Source organism: Halichoerus grypus, chromosome 14 (genome assembly GCF_964656455.1).
Source record: "Halichoerus grypus chromosome 14, mHalGry1.hap1.1, whole genome shotgun sequence".
Classification (NCBI taxonomy): Eukaryota; Metazoa; Chordata; class Mammalia; order Carnivora; family Phocidae; genus Halichoerus; species Halichoerus grypus.
Window position 1 is genome coordinate 67,431,390 of NC_135725.1, and position 23,235 is coordinate 67,454,624.

At 46.1% G+C, this 23,235-nt stretch overlaps 1 protein-coding gene across 6 annotated transcripts in view; it reads right to left on the reverse strand.

Annotated features, from left to right (window-relative positions):
• Positions 1–23,235, reverse strand: part of ABCA1 (ATP binding cassette subfamily A member 1) — a 126,890-nt gene that overhangs the window by 79,069 nt on the left and 24,586 nt on the right. For all 6 annotated transcript variants that reach the window (XR_013443784.1, XR_013443783.1, XR_013443782.1 and 3 more), the window contains 3 exons: positions 18,738–18,831; positions 14,579–14,720; positions 13,124–13,242 (listed from right to left, as the gene is read on the reverse strand). Coding sequence is in view for 3 of the 6 variants with exons in the window: in XM_078061545.1 (XP_077917671.1) it covers positions 13,124–13,242; positions 14,579–14,720; positions 18,738–18,831 (355 nt within the window). In the remaining 3 variants the exon portion in view is untranslated. The remainder of the gene's footprint in view (positions 1–13,123; positions 13,243–14,578; positions 14,721–18,737; positions 18,832–23,235) is intronic.

Genomic DNA, 23,235 nt, shown 5'->3' on the forward strand with positions numbered 1-23,235 from the left:
GCAGCTTTGAGAAACGCATTTTGCCTTCCTGAGACCAACTTTTCTCACCTAAGAGGCAAGGATAACAATATCCCCACCTGCATGAATAGTGAACAACCGGCTCATGGTATATGCTCCATAAATGGTAATAATTTTGTGATTATCGAGAAGGGTTCCTTTCACTTAACTTTACCAATGTACCGAAATGAAGTGTAATGAGAAGGTAAGGACACAGTTCTTGCCCTCAAGGAACTTTCGAGGCTGATAAGGGAGATGAAGAAACGTCAATAAAGCAGAAGGAGGAATGAGGAAGACAGGTCATGCAAGTGACCAAGATGAGGCTTGTCTGTAAGTGCTTGGGGGGAGGGAGGAGAGTCAGGCTGAAGCCAAATTCTGGAAAAGGACAGACGGCCAAAATTCTCTTGAGGTTGTGGCTGGGGGGGTCTCTCATCATGGCAGGGCCAGGACACCGTGTAGATGTAGCGCTGGGTACATTCTAGGTGCCCGTAAGTGTTTTTCAATGAATAAATAAATCAACAAGCAGATAAACATAGAGAAGATTCTTCAAATCCTAAGATTTGGGGAGTAGAGTGGGATAGGGAGGAGAAAGGAGTATAATGGGGGCCAGAGTGGGGTGGCTTGGTACCTCTGGTCTCTGTTTTCTCCATTATGTAGCTGGCAGGAAAATGAGTGGAGAAGCCAAGAATATAGAGAAGGTCAGATGTCTGAAACGGCCCTTCTTCCCTTTGGCCTAGCTAATTCCTACCCTTTTTTTTTAATGACTTGGCCCATGAGTCATCTCCTCCAGGAAGCCTGCCTGGACTTTTCCACCCTCAAGATGGGTTAGGTGGCTGTCCTTGTGCTCTAATGACTTCCTCTGTTTCCCTCAAGCAGCACACGGATGGAGCTACAGTTGTCTGGGCACACATCTTTTTGCCAGAAGAAGAGAAGTGCCTTGAGGGGCGTCTGGGGGCTCAGTTGGTTAAGCATCTGACCCTCGGTTTCAGCTCAGGTCATTATCTCAGGGTCGTGAGATGGAGCCCCGTGTCGGGCTCCGTGCTCAGCATGGAGTCTGCTTGAGATCTCTCTCTCCCTCTGCTCCCCCTGCTCACATTCTAAAATAAATCTTAAAAAAAAAAAAAAGTGCCAGGACTTTGTCATTTCAAAGCACAGCAGTGCCTGCCACAGAGGAAGCACCAGAAGATCCGAATTCAAGTCCTGGCTTTGCTCTTAGTCCGAAGTGTGGAGCCAGGAACCTTGCTTTTCCCCTTTTCTTAATCTCTCTGGGCTTCGGTTTCCTTGGACCTAAAATGGAGCTAATACCGTTCACAAGTTGTTGTGAAAACCAAGATCAAGACTGGGAAAGTACTCTTTCAGAAGGAAAGAGCTGATGGGCCTCGACAGTTTACACAGGTAACTGACAGGGTGTACGTGCTTATCACGGAGCTGGACTGGTCGCTAAATTCAATGTGAGTCCCCGCTGCCCACGGAGAAGACTCAGACTCACTATCCAGCAAAAGGCCAAGCGAGCGTTCCTGGGGCAATCTCTCCAATATGGACCAAAATACTCCACCCATGAACTCAGCCTCCTCGGTTGCACCTGGAGGAGCAGACGGTGGCCTCTCCATTTCCCGAACGCTTTGCTTTGGATGTAGAAAGGTAGGGCAAAGGAAAGAAGAAAAAAAACAAAAGCCAAAAAAAAACCCCAATTCAGGATCTTGGAGTCTAAAGAACAAAACAAGTGAAACGTGTGTCTGTGGGCTGAGGAAGAACAGGGCAGATTCCTCAGTCTCTTGCCAATCCTCTGGGCCAGGCCTCACTGACCAAGCTAAGGAAAAACTTCCACAGCGGCCACAGGAGAGGCCCCGCACCAGGCAGGATGCTTTCTCGGCCACTTAACGTGGCTTCCGCTCCTCTCCCGCCCAGCGGAGGACGAGGAAGGAGGGGGAGGGCCAGCGGGGAGGAGGGAGGGCCAGCAGGAAGGCGGAGGAGGGAAGCCCTCCACAGAGCCGGCTGGGGTTACTCTCGGTCAGTACCCTCCAGTCCCCAGCTCGAGTTTCAAGATCCCTGTAGTCTCTTTTGTTCAACATGAAAAGGAACCACAGCAATCAGCTGCTTGAGAAGTGGGTGGAGAAGGCAAAGGAGAAAAAAAAGACTAGTAGAAAGCGAGCACGTCCATCCAAGGCCCAGACAGTCTTCTAAAAAGGACCCCAAGAGGGTCTCCCTGCCCTCACCCTGTCAAATGGGCAATGGCCTGGAGGGGACCAGGCTGGATTCTAACTCCTGGCTTTACTCAGCTGAAGCTTGTCCGGCCGTACAAACAAAACCTTAAAACATTTCTCTGCTACGAAAGGGCTGGTAACACACACACTCAGGTGTTTTTTGTTGTTAGGGTTTTTCTTTTTTTTCCTGATGTTAGGGCTCTACTTTCTTCTGCAAGAATAGCTTGGATTTCTTTACTACAGTGAGGGCTTGCTGAGGGGATATGTAGGCATAACCAGTCTCAGGTTCTGGAGTCTGGCTACCCTGGTTCAAACCTCAGTTCCAGAATTTTCCAGTCATGTGGCCTTGGAGAGATCACTACGCTCTCCGAGCCTCCAGTTTTCTAGAAATGGACGTTTACCTTTACTAGGAGTCTGGGTTATTTTAAACAAGTTCAAAACAAATGTTGATAAACTCATAGATGACAATTATGTATAGTGGTCCCAAGAGAAACCAGAGTATTTAGGGTTATGCTCCCTGAACCCTTTGTGGCAAGTACCAGGGAAGCCAGAGTCTTCTCCTGAGACCAACGGAAGTACTCTAAGCTTATGAAACACATAGGGTTAGCTTGCATTAATTCAATAAACTACAGAATGGCTACTGAACCCAAAACACTAGTACTATGGTTCAAAGGAACAATATTTCTCCGTGCTCCTTGAAGGTAGGAGCCTGTAACAAACGAGATGCTATCTGAAGACATGATCCCTGTCCTTGCCAAGGGGAGATGGAGAGGGATGAGGTAGGCAGACCTGTGAGCCTCCAGCCCTGTCTGCAACTCCACAATCAGTCATCGTTAAAATCAGGGGGTGGAGAGTGACACCTACTTTCCACTTCACCTAGACATCCACAGTAGCAGACCCATGTCTTACTGAGAAGTGGGCAAGGTGGGCGTTGGTTGCTGCTGGAATGAGGACTGATGTCAGCTGATAAGAACCTGAATGGCAACCAGGTCCCCAAAGAATGAGTGGAGACAGTGGCCCCAGGGGGAAAGGGTGATGGGTTCACACTGGCCAGGAGCACTCCCGATGCAGTCAGGGTGACAGGCAGTCCGGCTGGCTCCGGAAGCCCAGCAGGAAATGAAGGTAACAAGAGATGAAAGGTAATGGAGGTCACGCTGGCCCACATGAATTCTGGACCTGAAGAGAAAGAGAGGAAGAGATGAGGAGCCAGCATTAGACAAAGCAAGGAAAGAGCTGAAAGCACTGTTCATGGAGAATGCTTTGTGAAGGCCAGGGAGGTGGGAAGGTGCGAGCAGATGCCTGGAAAAGGCAAAGAACAAGGAGAAGGAAAGAGGCCAAAAGTATGAAGAAGCACAGAGTCCAGAACAGGAAAGACTGTATCAGAGAGAAAGGGCAGAGCAAAAAAGAGCTGGGAAGAGGGGCACCTGGGTGGCTCAGTCGTTAAGCGCCTGCCTTCGGCTCAGGTCATGATCCCGGGGTCCTGGGATTGAGCCCCACATCGGGTTTCCTGCTCAGCGGGAAGCCTGCTTCTCCCTCTCCCACTCCCCCTGCTTGTGTTCCTGCTCTCACTGTCTCTCTCTGTCAAAAATAAATAAAATCTTTAAAAAAAAAAAAAAAAGAGCTGGGAAGAAAGAAGAGAGTTTGAGGCATCAATCCTCACTGATGAGCTGGTCTCCAACTGAAAACGCAACCAGACACACCTAACACCAGCAGTGTGGGAGCGGAACTAGCCCCAGGACCTCGAGAGCTCTAGGAACACAGGAGAGGGAAGGAAGAGGAGTTTAAGATGAGGTAGGGGCTGAAAAGGGATTCTTTCCAGGGCTGAACTAAAGGAATAACTGTTAATATATATAATGTATAAATAACTTAGTTTTCCTTTACTTTCAAAACAAAATGTATCAAGATAGGGACAAAAGAGTGATTTGTGGGCAGAGGAAGGTGATTAGCATTTACAGAGCATCAGACTCGTTATATGTACTCTTTTTCTAGAATGCCTAAAACAAGCTTACGAGAAATGTCGGAGTCCCATTTTTCAAATGTGGAAACAGACCCAGAGGGGCTAATACCCTGCTCAAGGTCACAGAGCAAGCAAGTGGTAAATGCGAATTTAATCAGCTCTGGCTAAAAAGCTTTGGCTCTTTCTACTTTATGGGGAATTCAATGAATCATTTCACTCTTTAAAATCACTTTATCACATTTTTGGCATCAAAAGATGGATGATGCCACCCATGCTTCCTGGTATTGGAATAAGGCAACATGGCAGCATGATGTGGTGGAAAAAAGCTAAGCCTCGGGGTCAAACAGACCCAGATTCAATTTACAGCTTTATTCTGTGACCCTAGGCAACAGACATAGCCTGTTTTGAGCTTTTTGAGCCTGTTTCCTCGTCAATAAAATGGAGATAATATCAACCCGCTAATGCCACTGTAAGCCTTCAATGTAACAATATATCAAAATGTAAAATAGCATCATTACTTGCTGCAACTTCATCTGTTCGATGAAGTGTCACTCCAAGATTGTCTTTTGTGCCTCAACGCAACAGTGATGAGAGGGCAAGAGATGGGAGGCTTTCAGCTAGAAACACACTGGACTCCCAAACTGTTCTTTGCCACCCACGGGGTAAATAAATCTTTGGAAAAGCGAAGACACATGAAACACTGTTCTTGAAACACTGTTTTTGATGTTAACAACCCAACTTTTTTAAAGGCAGTCTACTGTTGTGGGGTACATGCTGTCCGGTAATTGAGTGTAATTGTGTTTTCTATTCTTTTTTTTTTTTTAAAGGTTTTATTTATTTATTTGACGGAGAGAGACACAGCGAGAGAGAGGAACACAAGCAGGGGGAGTGGGAGAGGGAGAAGCAGGCTTCCCGTCGAGCAGGGAGCCCGATGCGGGGCTCGATTCCAGGACCCTGGGATCATGACCTGAGCCGAAGGCAGACACTTAACGACTGAGCCACCCAGGCGCCCTGTGTTTTCTATTCTCGTCTGGGTAAAGTTGACCTTTGATTCAGTTTAGTTCAAGTAATATTTCAACATACCTGTGCAGCACTGCATCTACCTGATTACAGCCTAGCTGGGGCCAGACCCCTACCCTGGATGGAAACCAGCGGCCTGGGCTCCAGGACACAGCCTGGCTGTGACAGGTCTGGGAAAACTTCCTCATGGTAGGTTGAAAAGTTTGAAAATATGAAACTCCAGGCCCTAGATCAGAGCTTTCAACAAGTGCATGCAGAACGTGAACTGCAGTCACGCAAAGATTTCAAGAAATTTCCAGTCTGATGATATAATGCTGACATATATGTCATCAGATCTCCCCAAAAGATGACTCACAGGGGGCCCACAAGGACAGAAAACAAAGTTTGGGGCTGCGGCCTCAACTTTGGTGGCTGTCCATAATGGGAAGAAGGGGTTCAGGCAGGGAAGGAGAAATGGTTGTGAGTCACAGGATGTTCTTTCTAGACAGGCCTTGGGGAACGTTCCACCCACATCTGTTCCCCAATGAAGCTGGGAAGTGAAGGAAGTCTGGTATTTCTCCCAGAAGCCCTCTTGTCTCTTTGCTGATGCCAGTCATCCATACTCCATTATCCAGTGACCTTGGGGAAGTTTCTGGCTACCCTGGGCTGCTCTCTTTAGGATGGAGTAACAGCAGAGTATAAAAGACTGAAGTTCCAGCCTTCTTCCTCCCTTTACCAGCTATGCTGCTTTAGGCAAGTTACTTAGCCTCTCTGAACTTCAGCTCCTTCTTGTGCATAAAAAGGAACAAAATCCCCTATCTCACATGGTATGCAGTGAACTAAAGTACAAGCCTGGTGCCTCTTACAGGCCAAGCACTGCACTGAATGCTTTACCCGTATTAGCTCATTGGTATCTCCATTTTGAGGAAACTAGAGACAGAGATGTTATGGAATTATCCAAGGTCACATAGGTGAGAAGCAGAAAAGCCAGGATTTGAACCAAGGCTGCCAAGTGTTCTCTTAGCGCTAAATTATACTGCTCAGTGGATGTTTACTGGATGTTTGCTCAACTCCCTGCCACCTTGCCCTGTCACCAACGCCTGCCCTGCCCTCGAGGGATCAGGTCTGCTTGGCTTTCAAAGATCAGAGCAGAATCAAAGGTCCACACAGTGAGTTCGCAGTATTACCAGTAAATCCAACAGTCAGAAAGTTAGGACCCTTTTCCCTGAGTAAAATCCAGCATAACCCCGAGGACTTACTTCACAGAAGTCTTACAGAGCCACATCAGAAAGGCCAAACCAACCAGATTTGTTCCATGAACATTCAGAAAATGGCAGCTATACCACTGACATACAAAATGTAGCTGAAGGGACGGAGAAGCTCCAGACCCAGGTCAGGATGTGGGGGTGCACACAGAGCTGCCCTAGATCTCTCCTCCACACCTGCCGCCTTCCAACCCTCGATCTCCATGATGTGGCATGTCTTCCAAAGTGACATCTCTAGCCCAGTGACAAAATGCCCAAAGTTCTTCCTTGTTCTTTCCTAGAAAAGTTCTCATAAGCTTCAGAGAGCTCTATATCCCGGACTGAAGGCATTTCCGAAGCCCCTGGACCAGGTGCAGTGGGGGGCCAGTTGTAACCCTAGTCCTCACTGGGAGGTGCTGGGATAGGTCCTCCAGGCCACAGCAAAGAGCCACGTAGGCCACGCACTACCCAACTTCAGGGAGCGTAATTCTCAGGGGGAGTGCCATTCACGTGGATGGTTGGGTACATGGCACCTACAGATATGTGTAACTTGCCAGTCCTACTTATATAGCTTGAAAGCCATCTCTCAACTGTCCCACCTACCTGGCCTGGCCTGATTCAGCAGGTCCAGAAGATGATCTTCTGAAGTCCCACAGAACACCCACTCAGCTTCCATTAAAAAGGATTAGGGTGGCTGTAATTTGGGACAGGGCCTGACACCTGGAGAGCTAAGATCTTGGCTAAGGATGGAAGTTGCTGAGTCCCTTACATGGGGGAGACTGGGGATCTGGCATCCAGCCACACCAAAGAACGCCCCCGTAACCCTATCCACTGGGCCAGGTCAGAGCTGATAAAGACACAGAACTTCCACAGCACCTCCACAAGCATAGGAATTGTCCCAGAGCAGCATAAGCAATGGTGTGGCTGAGGGAGCAGCCATGGGATACGGCAGTGGACAAGAGCCTAACTAACTATGAAAATGAGGGGTAGTGGGGGAGTTGGGAACTTCTTATAGGGGATTTGAGGATGGCCCAACCAGGAAGGCAAGAAGCCTCAGCCCCACGATGTGCATTTCCCAACTTCTAGCCAAGCAGGAAGTGCTGACTGCGCTTGGCATAAACTCAAGAGGAGCCTGGGCCCCATGGTGCCATTTAGAGATGAGAGTCTGTAGTGGAAACTCCAGGATTTGGGGAAGGAACGAGGCATTGGGGTAAAGTGGATGTTTGAGCAGAAATGTTCAGCAGGAAGCCAGCTAAAGAGCCTGGTGGGGAGCACTAACCGATACGTTTAAATAGCTGAAAAGGAAACAAGTAGAAAAGACAAAGCAGAAAGCAAAGGGACATCTTCTCTAGCTCAGTCCTGATCTGAGTGACACCAGGCCCACTGGGGAGGCCTTGGCTCTGGCCAGTCGGCTAGTCACCCCATCTGAACCTGCCAGATTCACCAGAGAGGGGCAGGGGGGCTGGTGTGGTGGCAGAGCCTGGGGGGAAGGGCCAAGAGGGAGGCTAAGGAAGATGGCACTTCTTCCTGTCTCCCCAGGGCCTCTGGCAAGAGCAGTTGCAGGTCTGTGAGGCCTGAGGCTGACACAATTTAGGAGTCTCTCTTTATGAAAAAGAATATTTTTTAAAAAATCCTGCTTTTGACACTTTCTGATAGCTAAGATCTCTACCAGGGCCTTCAAAGGGGCCGAGGAGAGTGAACCTTCTTTAGCTTCTCAGTTAATCTACTTCCGGCCTCCAGGTTCATGGCAGCACCTGTAACGTTCTGGAAGGTGAACCTTGTGGAAGAAAGCAAGCCGAGACTATATGAAGAACTTTTGTCATTATTATTTAGCCTGGTTGATTTGGGTTCACACGAGGGAATCGACTAGAAAATTACATGTGCTGGGATTTTATACCTTTCAAAGCACTTTCACTTGACCCTTAAAATATTCTGTGAGGGAGAAAGGGCAGGTATTTTCTCTCATTTTTATTCCACAAAGATCCCCCGATTGCTTACCATGTGCCTGCTAATGCTTGGGGGAGAGCCGTGAACAAGGCCCCGTCCTGCCTTCAAGAACCACAGTCTGGGGGATAGCCCACATCACTGGTTAGTCCCAGGTGATCCCCGCCTTCCAAGTACTGACCAAGTTTCCAAGATTAAACATTTTCAGGTCGTTTTGCCAAAGTCCCAATTTCAAGGCAAGGAAAGTCAAGGCCCAGAGAGGTTGAACAAATTGGTAAAACCAGTCAGCCAGGAACAGAAGGGGAGATGAGCCAACTCAGATTTATTATGTGTCAACTATGTGCTGTGCCCCCACTATTAGCCATCCCCACAGATGTCATCTGAGCTAATGTTCAATGACCCTTGGGTAATCTCTATTTTCTAGGTAAACTGAGGGTCAAAGATAATCTAAACATGCTCAAGGTTCACAGATAATGAGGGGTAGAGCCTGAATTTGTTCCCAAAACAAACCTCAACACAAAGCCCCAAATTCTTTCTCTTATACCAGCATATTCCAATTTTCCATCATTTACAAACTGCTCTCACAAGTTTTACCATATGGACAGAAAACAAAAATGTATTCTGTAACTTCACGTTTTCTATTTAACATCCTCCTAAGCAATACCACCCATGAAGTTGCAATTTGATAGGAGTTAAAATTAAAAGTTGTAGTCTGTATACTGCTTGAAATAATCTCAGATACTACATCAAACTCACTCAGAGAAACACTCATCCTTGCCAGTCTGCATCTCAGAGACAGAATCGAAACCTGTCACTCTTTCTACAGTTCCTGAGAATTTGTGCAATTTTTGTATTTCTGCTGTGTTGCAGTCACGATAGGGACTTATGAAGAAGGAATGCTCCTCACATGGACTCCCAAACATTAATTTAACCTCTGCTCAACCTATGTGGTTATAGATTTTGGAAGAAAATAATAAAATGTCCAAAGAGTTCCAGTGATGAGAAAATAGGGCAAGGCCCCTCTGTAAGGCTTCCTACGTGGGTTTCTCATTAGGATGGTTTCAAGAATAATTAGACTTGTCTGTGATTTAATTCTTAAAACTAGAGGCCTTCTCAGTTGAAGGATTCCTAGAACAGCATAAGACAGCACTGTAGAAAGAGAATTTCATGAAGCAACATTTAGCTGTCCTCCATTCCTAGAATAACCTTCTGGTGGCGGTGCAAACTTGGAAAAGTCCCTCCCCCTTCTGGATCAGGTTATTTTCTAGAATAGAAGTTCCATATGAACCTGGGACATTTTGTTTTGTACACCTTTGTGTCCCAGCACCTAGAACACTTGTTGGCACGTATTAAGTTCAATAAATATTGGTTGAATGACTGAATGAGTCAACCCATTTATCTATAAATGAACTAAAAGACCTCTAAGGTCTCATCCAATAAATAGAAATAAAATGATGCTCCAGTCCAGGAAGCCATGGGATTAGAAGATAGTATCTGAGTACAGACCCCCCATATCCACAAATTATCTGTGGATAGTCTAATGAATCTAAGTTGAAGGAAATAACAAGTCTTCCAACTAGATCACAGGCCAGGGGCCCGGCACTGATGACGCCATAGGCTGGTGAATCTGTAAGAGCCTGAGTAGTAGTAGTCCAAAGGGGTTATTAGTCTCCAGTGGACTGATCAAAACCTCCAGCCTTAGGCCACAGTCATTAATGACTTGGATGAGAACAAAGAGAGCTAGTTATCAAATTCCTACGTGACAGCAAACAGTAAGAAGCAGCAAATATACACATGGCAAAATCAGAATCTAAAATGGTTTGGGTAGGACAAAATGACATAGGGAGTTTAAAAATGTAAAATAGAAAGGAAATAGATGTTTTCCCTTTTGGCCAACAGCGTGATTAAGAAATGGAGAACAAGTAACTTGCAATACTGTGTATTTAAAAGACTGCAATATTGGTTGACTGCATGCAGAGTAGAAGTCAACAGTGTGACGTGGATGCCAAAAAGTCCCATGCAATCTCATATTGCATTAACAGAAATAGAGTGCTCACAACACGGGAGACAAAAATCCCCTTCTACTCCATGCTGGAATACCGTTGCAATTTCTGATAAACTTCAAGGAAGACAGTATGGTGATTAACGTAACGTAATTAAAAAAAAAAAAAAAAAACTTCAAGGAAGACATAAACACACTGAAACACAACCAGAGGAGAGGCAGAAATCAGGGAGGAAAAAATATTCCAGAAGAGGAACGGAGGACATTTAGCCTAGAAAAATCAAAGACTTTAGGAAGGGGGAAAAAAAACCACAAGAGATGTCTTTAAATATTTCAAGGGAAATCGAATTAGCCTCATGGACTGGAAGGTATAGCAGGGTAGTGAGTATGTTCTGCTAATTAGAGCTATTACTCCCCAAAATGGGCTGCCATGTGAGAGGTAGGTCTCATCATAGGAAGTGGGTGTGTAGTAGAGAAGGTTGATGAGGGCAAGGATCCTTCCAATCCTGACAGTGATGGTATAAGAGGGCTAAGCCCATCATCATACCATGAGTAGGGCTGTCGGTGCAGATAAACACAGGTCTCTAGGTCAGGATCTACACTGACATACCCCAGCCTTGGATTCTTTCTGAAATCTAGAGTGCTATTCAAATTTGGCAAAAAGTGACTCATTTTGCCTAGAAGAAGCAACATTTCTGAGCATTTCCCTCCAGTCCAAGGCCTGGCTTAGTGATGCAAGACAGGCAAAGAAAGGTGGGACCGATCTAGAAGGAGCTGCAGGGTAGACAAGGGAACGGACTGGGTGAATGGAGAGATGAGTAATAAGCATTGCTATAATATAATCAAAATCAGAGGAGATCCTCTCTTCAGAGCTTTGCAGAGAAAGTTTTTTGGACACAGGTTTGTCTTCTCTTCTCCACCCTACCTTATGTCTCCAGTTGCTCAAAGAAGAAAAATGGTCCTGTGTCTAAGGAAGCTCCCACTAAGATCTAAAACTCAGCCCCATCCATTAGTCTGTTTCCCCAGCCATGAAGTTGAGAGGCAGAAGAGCAAGGCCAGGTGCTCAGAAATGCCTCACTGACACCTAAGAATTAGAGTGCCTCCCATTTATTGAACATCTATTATGCGTCAGACACTGTGTCAGGTCTGACATTTTATGTTGCAAGTTACCTATTATTTTACAGCTGAAGAAATTAAGGCTCAGAGAGGTTAAATGGTTTGGCTAAGATGTTACCACTTCAAAATAATCACAGCTCATATTCACTAAGTACTTCCTCTGTGTCAGGGGCTGTTTTTAAGCAATTACGTGTGTTATCTCATCTATTCCTCACGACAATCCTACCAGATAGGTTCTCCTATTGTCCCCATTCCACAGATGAGAAGAATAGCCTCAAGGGGCCTAAATGACTTATTCACAAAGTCACAAAGCTACAAAGTAATATACCCTAGCACTCTTTCCTATGGGCCACACTGAGTCTCTGTAGTAGAAGAAATAACCCCAGCTCTGCCTCTGGTCTGCCAGGCAGGGGCCTCCAGCAGATGAGAAAGGACGGAGACTTTGATTGGTGGCTGCGACCTCTGGGTCCTACGATGGGACAGAGATGCATGTGCAAGGTCAGGGGCCTACAGGGCAAGGAAAGAGCACCCAGAGGGCCCGGCCGGGCAGCCCAGAGTGGTCCAGCCAGGAGCTCGTCGCAGCTGCCCAGGAGCCCACGCACGGCCATGCCGCTCTTCGAAGGGAAGCGACCCCCGCTCCCTGCCACCTGCACACGACTGCCCGGGCCATCGGGCCCCACGCTGCTCACTGCATCTTCTCTTGCCGGGGGAAAGGGCCATTCTGTCTTCCCAAGAAAATGCTCCAAGTCTGGTGGAAACTCTAGCACTTCACACCACTTCTTTTGCCAAGTGGGTCACAAACCGGGAGGCTTTTCAGCAGAAGCTGACCCTCCCCATCCCTCCTAAAACACCAAACCGAGTAAAAGGTACTTTCCTGGAGGGGCGGTGGCAGCAGTTGGCCCGTGAGGGGGAGTAATTTATGACTGACATTGTTTAGAACCACCGGTACATGGTGATGACAAAAAGCAGACCCACTCTTAGTCGGCTCCATTACTGCTTTTAAATTCTCTACAGACCAGGCACGCCGTGACTGCCTGCACCCGGGAGACTGTCCCCTGGTAGGCCACTGCCTGGCAGGCTGCTCCATGACTTCTGCAGCCCGTGCCTGCTCCGCAGACACTTCCTGTGGCTGGCAAGAAGCTCCCCGGGCACTTACCAGATCAGAGATGAAGACTTCACTTTTAAAAGATCAGACGTCAAGCGCCCATCAGACGAAATCAAATGACTAGGCGGAAGATGAGCTGCATTTCCCTTTTAGAACTTTCACCTATCCATATCAAGTTGCAACTTAAATTGCTCTTATGTGCACATAATCATCCCGTCTATAAATCGGCCCATTCGAGGCAACCATATGGGCAACTCCAAAAAAAAAAAAAAATGGAGTTGGCAGCAACCCGCACCCCCAACTGTCCCAACGCGGGGCCTGTGCCATTCCTCTCTGGTGATTTTTCTTCTGTCTCCCCGGAGGAGGCCAGCACATTCACTGTCTTCCCAGTTTCTTCTCCAACACCTGCAGAGAGGCCACACAGGCCAGCCACTGAGGAGGAAAGCTCCCCAGGAAAGTGCTGAAGGAACAAGTAGCAGGCCACCTGGGCTGCCGTCCCACCCCGTGTAGGCCGGTTTCCAATCATGAACCAATGCACAGAAGGCATCTGCTTACCTGGACTGGAACGCTCTATCTGCTGCAACGTCCTCAGCACTTGGTGTATGTCCTTCACGCTGGTGTCTTTCTGGCTATAGAGAAGAAGCCGCTGAGCATCTGAGAACAGGCGAGACACGCTGCAGGGGGTGCAAGAAAAGAAGAAAAGCCCTGGTTAGACCAGCTGCCTCTCTGGCTTGAAGAAAGTACCTGCCAGGAAAACATGCCCCCGCCTGGCTGCCAGGTGTTCCACGGGCCAGCCCTGGTCCACTCCCACTGCTCGCCACAGCCCGCAGCAGCGATAGTCTAGGCTCTGTCCTGTCCACCCGCCATCCCTGCCCTGAATGCTCTCCCCGGGTGTCCACACAACCAAATCGTACCAACCCTCAAGGCCCAGCCCATGTGCCTCCTCTCCAGGAAGCCCTCACACCCACCCACCCACCCACACACACACACACATCCAGGACCAACTTATCCATGAGACACAGAAGCACAGTGCCTAGGGCCCAGGATGCTCTTAGGGCTCCACAAAAATTTTTAATGTCTTTTAAAATCAGAATTAAAAAAAATGAAATTCAGAAATTCAGGATGAATATATAGAATAATGAATCCAACCTAGATTATAGTCATCTTTACACCAACACAGTTTATCAAATAAAATTTTTAATATTTCTGCGTGCAAGGAGGTCCCTGAAAGCTACAAAGCCTAAGGTCCACGGACGTTATAATGTTGTCCCGTCTGGCCTGGCAGCAGCTTCCTCGGAACTGTCCTGATACATCTCCTACAGTCCTTTGTCCACTTGAACTCATGCCACGGTTCTGTGCATTCCAAGAATCTTCAATGGCTCATTCAGCAAACACTTACTAAGTCCATATTTATGTCCAGTATTGAAGCCAGGAGCCAGGAAGACAAAAGCAAAGGAAGCAACATCCTGGCCCTTGGGGAACTCACACCGGGGAAGAGAGAGACCTGCAGACATTGGGACACCGCAGTATGACAGGGCAGTGACAGAGTCAGAGTGAATCTGGGAGCAAAGGACCAAACTCGCCCAGCCCAGGCAGTGAGCTCCTTGCGGGCAGGCTCCCTCCTGTGCATATCTCTGTACCACCTCCCCCAGCACCTAGACCAGCCGCTTCAAATGCACAGGAAATGTTGCTGAGTGAGTAGGCTAATGAATGCACAGAGCTGACATGCTGTGTCTCCCCCTCCCCTACTTACTGACCAGTTTTTGGAAGAATGGCCCCCAACCACAGGACCCTTATTGTCATAGAGCTACATATTGTTACTCCTAAAATGCACCAAAGTAAGATCCCATAGTCTTAAATCCTGGCAGCAATTCTCCGTGCCCTTGTTCTTCAAACCTTTACAAAAACAACCTCACTCAAATTCAACCATTCAAAATTCTCCAGAGCTTGAGAAGGGAAGGAAGAGTATTAACTGACAAGTTTGGAAAGAAAACCCGATATAGTACTTACATGGATTTGTTAAAGTTTCCAAGAACCCCAGGGGCCTCACCGGGAGTCGGATAACGGAAACAGGGGTTATTGGCATTACAGATAATCCCCTGAACCCAAGGAAGCGTTCCTGCAGAGGGCATGGCTTTGTTTGGAAAGTGGCCTATGAAATCAAGAAGAAAAAAAAAAAGAGACACATTAACTCTCTGAGGCAATTTTGGGGACTCGACAGGAACCTCTATCTCTTTTGCTTCCACCCGTACACTGCTCCATCCCAAATGTGTGTGTCCCATCCCTCACACCCCAGACACCTGCCACCTCTGGACTAATCCCAGCCTGAGCTGGAAACTTGGCATCAGACGGTAGTTCTTAATCTACCTGCATCATCTGTAGATGGGGGTTCATGACCTCAGCCATGGGGAAGTGATGAGAGGGGCAGAGTAGATCACACACAGAAAGTGCCTGACGACCCTTACTTCACCTTCCACCGCCTGCCTCACCTGCCAGAGACATGGAGGGCCCTGGGAATGGCCTGATCCAATTCCTTCATTCTCTAAGGAGACCACAGCAAGATGAAGTGGCAGGTGGAGAATGCTCAAGGAGGGGCGCCTGGGTGGTTCAGTCAGTGAAGTGTCTGCCTTCAGCTCAGGTCATGATCCCGGGATCCTGGGATCGAGCCCCGCGTCGGGCTCCCTGCTCAGCTGGGAGTCTGCTTGTCCCTCTCCCTCTGTCCCTCCCCTCCACTCATTCTCTCTCTCTCAAATAAAGAAATAAAATCTTAAAAAAAAAAAAAAAAAATGCTGAAGGAGTCAGTGGGCAGGACTGGGAGTGGAACCCACATTTCTGTGATCCCAATCCACGTTCCTTCCCTTATATCTGAGGCTTCCCTTGTGCTCTATCTCTTCTCAGTCCCCTCGGGTACTGTCCTTTGTTGGCCAAACATGTTAGTTTCTCTTCCTCTGCCAGCTCATAAGCTCCTCAAAGGCACGTAATAAACACACTAACTTGGGGTCAGATGTCATCCGTGAAGCTGCCTTTGTTGTCAGTGTTGTTCTGTCGCTCATCCAAACTACGAGCCCCATCCCATAGGTCACCTCCTCACTCTCCTTTCCCTTCGTTACGGAGGAGCTGCTGACAAACAGCAGGTTTGGGGGTCCTTGGGCGGGTCCTCGGTGCCAGAGGCACACCTTGGTTGTAGTAGGCAGCCACAGGGGCCACTGATGAGGATCAAGATAAATGTGCCCCGGGACCAGGGGCTTTTAGCCGAAGGACCAAGCATGTGTGAATTCTTTTGGACAGAAAGGCCATGGCTCCAGCTTTCATCATATTCTCAGGGTTACCTGTGACCCTAAGAGAGTTAACAACCACTAAAAACAATGGCTCTAAGTGACCAAGGGCTGCGCAGCTTTACAGGGGTTGGGGTCAGACCTACGGGGATCGTATCCAGTCCCCGCAACTTGCTAAGTAGCAACTTCGGCCAAGTTACCCAACCCCTACGTCAGTTTCCTCGGGTGTAAAACGGTGACAGAAATACAGTGGACTCCACAGAGCTGCAGTGAGTAGTGCGTGAGTTCTTACAGACAAAGCAGGTAGAAGAGAGCCTGGCCCAGGGCAAAAGCCCGGAGAGCCAGCCTGTCAGGACTGTTGCAGCACTCTGGTGTGAGCCTACGACAGGGCTCATTCCACCACTGTCCAGCCAGAAATACTCCTCCCACCCCACAGCTACGACCTTCCTCCAGAGCAGGAATCCCGTTTCATTCATCTTACTCTTTTCGCGCAGATATGCTAACAGAGTCTCCCCAGATGGTAAGCTACAGCCAGAAATTGCTACCCTCTGCATTTCTAATATTGGGGTCCCTTTTTTCTTTTTCTTCTGTCATAGTCCAATCAGAGAGGCAACCTCCAAAGCAAGGATGTAACAAGATCTGATCACTGTGGCCACCCTCTGCAGGGACTCTGGCCTGTTGAACGTTTACTCAGTAAACCTCCTTATCTCCCTGTTAATAGTTCAAGGAAAACCAAACAAGGTCCCTTGCCTAGGTCAGCTGCTCCTCATGCAGGGAAAAGTTTATGTAACCCAACCAAATACTCGAAGAATCAAGGGATTCTCTTTAACCTCCTGAAGATACTGGCAGCCAAAATAGGGTGGTGTTGGTCCAGGCAGCACTGGGCAGTGGAGGGGAAGTTATTTCAAGCTAATCCCTGGGGAGTAAAACAAAGACCCTTCCCTAGAGGTCCCACCCGATTTGCCAGGAAAAAAAAAAAAAAAAAGGCAGTATGGGGTACTCGGCATTTGGTACACAGGACGACAATCAAATATCGTAATGGACCTCCACAGCCCAGGGAAGTGATTAGGACCTTGATGGCTCTCGATCAAACTCGGAAAGATTTATGGGGAAGAATTAAACACCCATCTTTTGTTCCCAGGCACAAGACACCTCTGCAGGCTTCATCTTAGCTCTCTGCCCTTCTAGCTAGGTCCCTAAAAGGTGGTGAGAATAGGAGGGTAAGGTTGTAAGAAGTGCACAGGTGGGGGCAAAAGTCGCATCTGCCTTCTGTAAGTATAGCAATTTCACATTTCTTAGAATCTATAATCTAGATCTAGAGAGATCTGGGTTAAAATTCAACAACTTGCCCAAGGTCATGACCTCAGCAAGAGGTGTAGCAAGGATCCAAACAAACCCCAATTCGTCTGATGCCAAGGTACGCACTATTTCCACTACACCGTCTTGCCTGCTTGTGATCATTCCTGAGAGAGCACAGCCTAGCAGATAAAAAGGCTGAGTTTTCCCTAAAACCCTAAAACATGTACTTCAGTGAAGCTTACGGTAATGCTAAAATAAAATCAAATATGCATTTGTTCATTAATCTTTGGGGCACCAAAAGAAAAAGCAGAATTACATCCCAGGCCCACAAATTGAGCATATATTTCATTTTATGCTCTTTTCCTTTCTGGCGAAATCAGAAAAAACGCATCTGGTAGAATGTTCTTGAGGTTTTGTGGATTTCGGATCTTTTTAAACTTCAATATGTGTAAGATGTATTAGCAAATTAGCAGGTAAAAAACTGCCACTATGTGCTGTGAGAGAGATGGGACCAGCCTAAGAACACAATTAAAAGGTGTCCTTAACCCCATCTCTTCCCTGAAGAACAATATTCTGCAAAAATATCCTGCGCAGCTGGCGGGCTGTGAGCGGAGCTAGCTAATGGTAAGAAAAGGCACCGAAGCAATGGAACAGAGGTCCCAGTAAAACCTCCCACATAAATGTTGACCCTTCAGACTGGGACATTTCTGCAGTCAGTCCATCCAATGAGCCTAGCCAGGAGACAAAGATGGTGATGACAGAATGACACCCAGGACAACCACATGGGGTAGGTGTCGTCATTCCCCTTTGATAAATTTGAGGACACTCAGGTACAGAGAAGTGAAGTCACTTGCCCAGGGTGATATACCTAGTAAGTGTCGAGGCCAGGATTCAAACCCAGGTCACCTGACATTGAGAGTTTGTATTCTTAGCCACTACTGTATTTTCTACCCTCACTATATAGGCCATCACCCAAACACATGCCCGGGAACAGATGATTGGAGCTCGATTTCCTCTGTGTCACTTATTAGATGTGTGACCTAGGGCAAGTCCTGCACTTTTTGGAGCCCCAATTTACTTATCGAGAAATTAAAGCAAACGCTAACAATGAGGGTCTATTATACAAGGTTGTTATGACAATCCAATGAAATCATATTAGGCAATCTGAGCAGTCCTATACAAATGCTGCTTAAAATGATATGTTCCTGATTTGCAACTGTGCAATAAAGATGTAATGCATATGAAAAAAAAAAAAAAAACAAAACCTGACAGGGTCCAGATGAGAGCTGAGTTAAGGCACTGCCTCAGGGGGCTCTTTTAATCACCATCCTCTGACTTATCGGTAAGCTGCTTTTACTTTCATGATCTAAAATGCATGAAACAGATGTTGGCTATTATTATAATTACTGTTATCACCATTGGTTAGGACTGAAAATGGTTTCCTGAGTTCACGCCTTATCAGAAAACAGGAAGCGCTTCTATTCCAAACCATGTGCGGTGTTTCCTAGAGATAGTGGCTTAGGACAAATGTAGTCCGTGCCCGCTGCCTGGATGTCGCGTGCCAGCAGTCTGACGCGGGACGCTCAGATACTCACATTCATGTTGTTCATAGGGTGGGTAGCTCAGCCGGACGGAGATCAGGATCAGGAAGATAAACAGAGGCCAGGCCACTTCCAGCAACAGCTGACACTGAGGGGGAAATAAGACAGAGCACTGTGAGTTTAAAAAATAACATGGATGCTTAACTCTACTGGGCTTTGGGAAATCCACAGTTGTTAATTAAACAACTGATGGGCTCTTCAGCCTCTCCCACTACTCTCCAGGCTTTATCAATGCTGAATTGTTTGCAGTTCTCATAACATACTATTCCACACCTCTGTGTTCTCCTGAAGAAAGGGAAAACCCTTCCTATCCTGCTTCATCTGGCTCATTACTTCCTATTCATTCTTCAACACACTCCAGCACCATTTCCTTGACTAAAATCTCAGGCTAAGTGAGAAACCCTTCTCCTGTAACAGTAACCCACGCATATTCCTCCCAGAGCCTTTTCCTCCAGCCTGAAATCACCCACCACTGGCTTCCTCAGGCAATAGGAGCACCCTGAAGGCAAGCACTCAGTCAGCTTTGCATTCCCAGCCCTCGGGCAGTGTCAGGTAGGGAAGGACCTTTAGTGGAAAGGAGAGGGCGGGGCAACCTGCTGGGCTCAACACACCACCTCCGCTCCTTAAACGGCACACACAGTGGGGCTAAGGCTCCAAAGGACAATGGAAATTGACACAGGGTTCCATATGGACCTTTGTGCCTCCAGGACTGGAAAGAGCTGGGAAAAGTGCAAAGTTCTCCTTCCCTGTCTATCAGGGTCTCCGTACCACCTTCTCCAGTCGGTTAGAAGATCATTAAACTTACAAGTAAGCATGATCCACTCTGGTTAAAACAGTGCAGTGTCTCTAAAGGAAAACCCTGCCTCAGTGAGTTGCCAAGGGATAAATAAGCCCAGGGACAAGATGGAAATCGTTAAGACATCATTTTATTGAACCAGGGGTGAGTTACACTGCCCGAAGACTCTCACCTCTTTCATTCCCTTCATTTCTAGACTCTGAGGTTCTAATTAGGATGAACACCAAAGAGCCCAGAAGAGTCACGGGGCCTTGTGGTTATGAGTAATTAAAACTGTGGCTGCAGAACCACAAAATCAATAGAACACTGGCCTGAAATCCCCCCCCTTTTTTTTCAAACAGAATTTTTTTTCTTGATCTTTAAGTCCATACATTTTTAGTGGAAAATTTGAAATTAAAAAATTCTAGAAAAGTAGGAAAAAGTTAATACGAATCACCCTTAATCCTACTTTCCAAAGATAATCCCTAGTAAACTGAGCTAACAGTGCCCCCTATTAATATTTTGGTCTTTTTTTTCTATGCATACATGAATATTTTTCTCTACAAAACTGACATTATACAGCATATATAATTTTGTGTTTTGCTTTTTCATTTAACATTACAATGGGAGTATTTTCCATGACAAGATATTCTCTTAAAAATGGATTTTAATGGCCATTTTGATATTCCATCCTGTGAAAAGATCATAATTAATTAAACTCTCTGCTCTTGCTGGTGCTTCAGAGTGTTTTTGCTTTTTTGTTTATCATTTGTGGTTGCATTTTGGTATTTTAAACAACCCATTTTTAATTTCCAAAGACCTTCGGTATGATTACCCATTAAAGTCTTTTTTAAAATCTTCTTTTTGGGGGGCGCCTGGGTGGCTCAGTTGGTTAAGCGACTGCCTTCGGCTCAGGTCATGATCCTGGAGTCCCTGGATCGAGTCCCGCATCGGGCTCCCTGCTCGGCAGGGAGCCTGCTTCTCCCTCTGACCCTCCCCCATCTCATGTGCTCTCTCTCTCTCATTCTCTCTGTCTCAAATAAATAAATAAAATCTTTAAAAAAAAAATTAAAAAAAATAAAAAAAAATAAATAAATAAAATAAAATAAAATCTTCTTTTTGGAAGGAAATACAAAGATGATAATAGTAGATGTCCTGGGGTGATAAGAACATGGGTGACTTTTTTTTTTTTTTTAAACACTTTCCTGTGTTTCCTAATTCTTCCATAATGAGCATGTATTACTTCTTGAATGGAACAAAAATCCACTGTTACCATATAACCATGAAGAGTAATTTATACTATTTCATAGCACATGGTGGCGTAGGGGGGTGATGGGGGGTGGGGGTATAAATGGGTCCCTCTTTGGAAGAAAGCATGCTCTCAATGGGGTCTCCAAGACCAAAGACATGGCTGGACTTCCTAATATTTCTATAAATAATCCCAAAGAGGCAACACACACTGAAATCTCCAAGCTTTCAATGACATTTGGTCTCTTCTACCAGCAGAGCTGGAAGCCCCTCCTTGGAGCCTCCCAGGTACTCCGTGCCTTCACCAGCACTTGCAGGGGCCCTACTTCAAAAGGACTTTCTCCCCCACTGTCACTTTCTTCTCACTAAGCCTGCCACATAGAAAGTCTTAAAAAAGACTGAGGAGGAGAATGAACTGAAGTTTATGAAATAATAAAGATGGAAATATAAATCAGTTGAGCTGTCTGGGAAAGCAATTTGACCATACGTAGTCAAAAGACACGTTTATCCCCTTTGACCAAGTAACGTGCATAGGAATTCATCCTACAGAACTAAATTTAAAATATCAAAAAGCTATATACATGAAGTTATTCATCCACTGAAACACTGTAATTACAAAATATTGGAAACAACTTAGTTGCACAGTACTGGGGAAATGATTAAATTATGGTACATCTACTGGACAATATATTATGCTGTCCTTACATCTATGAAACACAGACACTATTAACCATGTAACACTAAGTGAAAAAAGCAGAACACAAAACTGTATGCATTACAAGCTTACATCTACATAAAATCACTTACAAATATGAACAAACAGGAATAAACTTTTAAAAAATGGCATTAACTGTGAATGAACTCAGAAAAGAATAATGAATTCAGAAAAAAAACAAAAACAAAATTAAATGAAGAGTATAAGTAAGATAGTCACCAACCTTGGCACTCTGAAGTTACTATTTGTACATTTAGGATAAATAGTAGCTACCGTTTTTTTATTTAGAGTCCAGTATGTAGTAGGCACATTACATATGGATTATCTCATTTAATCCTCTAAACAGCCTTGTGGTGTAGGAACCATTACTGTCCCCATTTTATATGTGGCAAGGCTAAAGCTCAAGGAGGGCTAAGTCATGGAGACAGAGGCAGAGTTATGATTAACTGCTAGTTCTGCCCAACTCCAGAGGCCACATGGCATTGAAACAGCACATGGCCCCGGTGGGAAATGACCGCATTAGTGGCAAGGTCACAAAACATCAACTGGTTCCACCAAGGTCACGTGAATTATAACAGTTACAGCCAATAGTGAGCACCTACTGCATACCAGGTATTTTTACATATCTCATCTCTAATATTTAATTCTCATAATGACTCTGTGAGATAGGTTGCGTTCTTACCATGAAGCTAAGGTTTGGAGAGGTTATCACCCGCAACCTGGTAACAGAGTGCACCAGCACTTGAACCCAGTTCTAGTGACCCCCTTGTGCTTTTGTACCCATTTACAGATGAGGACACTGAGGCCCAGAGAGTTAATAAACAAACATTCAAATGTTGGCAACAGGGTATGAATTTATCAAATTAAAACTACACTGGTGGATTACTGTAAAACTACCAGGAATGTCAATGGCATCCTGCGATGCTAGGGCCAAAAAATCCTTCTCTTACTAACACAGATTTTAATGCATGCCTCTCAGAATTGTTTTGAAATTTAAGAAGATAATGGATATAAAAGCATGTCAAAACTACAAAACGCAGTCTACACACCAACAATCAGTATTGTAACTATGAAGATTATTTGGAAATATGGAAACATACACACCAAATAATGTCAAGTGGAAGAAGAAAACAGAACGTAAAATGGTACATATACATGTGAGGATTACAACTGTCACCTTGGGCTATTGTCGCTCAAGTCCCTTCAGTGCCAAGGACCACACAATCTGATCCTCATAATCATGACCCATCCACCTGAGAGACTTCTTCTGTACATAAAATAAAATTCAGCTGCCCTTCCCCAGCTCCAAGGCCAGGCGTGACCTGGCCCTGCCGATCCCCAGTTCATCTCCAGCCAGCCTTCATTCACCCCACCAGTGTCACTGGCTTCTCTGTTCCTTGACTCAGGAGCATGCATTCGGCCCCATGGCCTTCACACCTTCTCTCTCTCTACCTGGAATATGGTGCTTCTCATCTCTGAGCTCCTGATCTTCCCCGGCTTGAACTTCAGGGCTCTCGGCTTACCTGTTTTAACTTTCCATCCTAAATTAAGTCCCTACCCATAGCCGGGTGGTATCTAACACAGTGCCACAGTTTGTCTGATTTATTTTCTCCTAACACCTAACACAGTTTGTTATTTTATGTTTACTTCTGTGATCATGTATCTCATATCTGCTTCCCTCACTGAACAGTAAGCTCTGCGAGGGCAAGGATCACGTCTGCCTGATTCACCACTGTACACCCAGCACGCTGCCC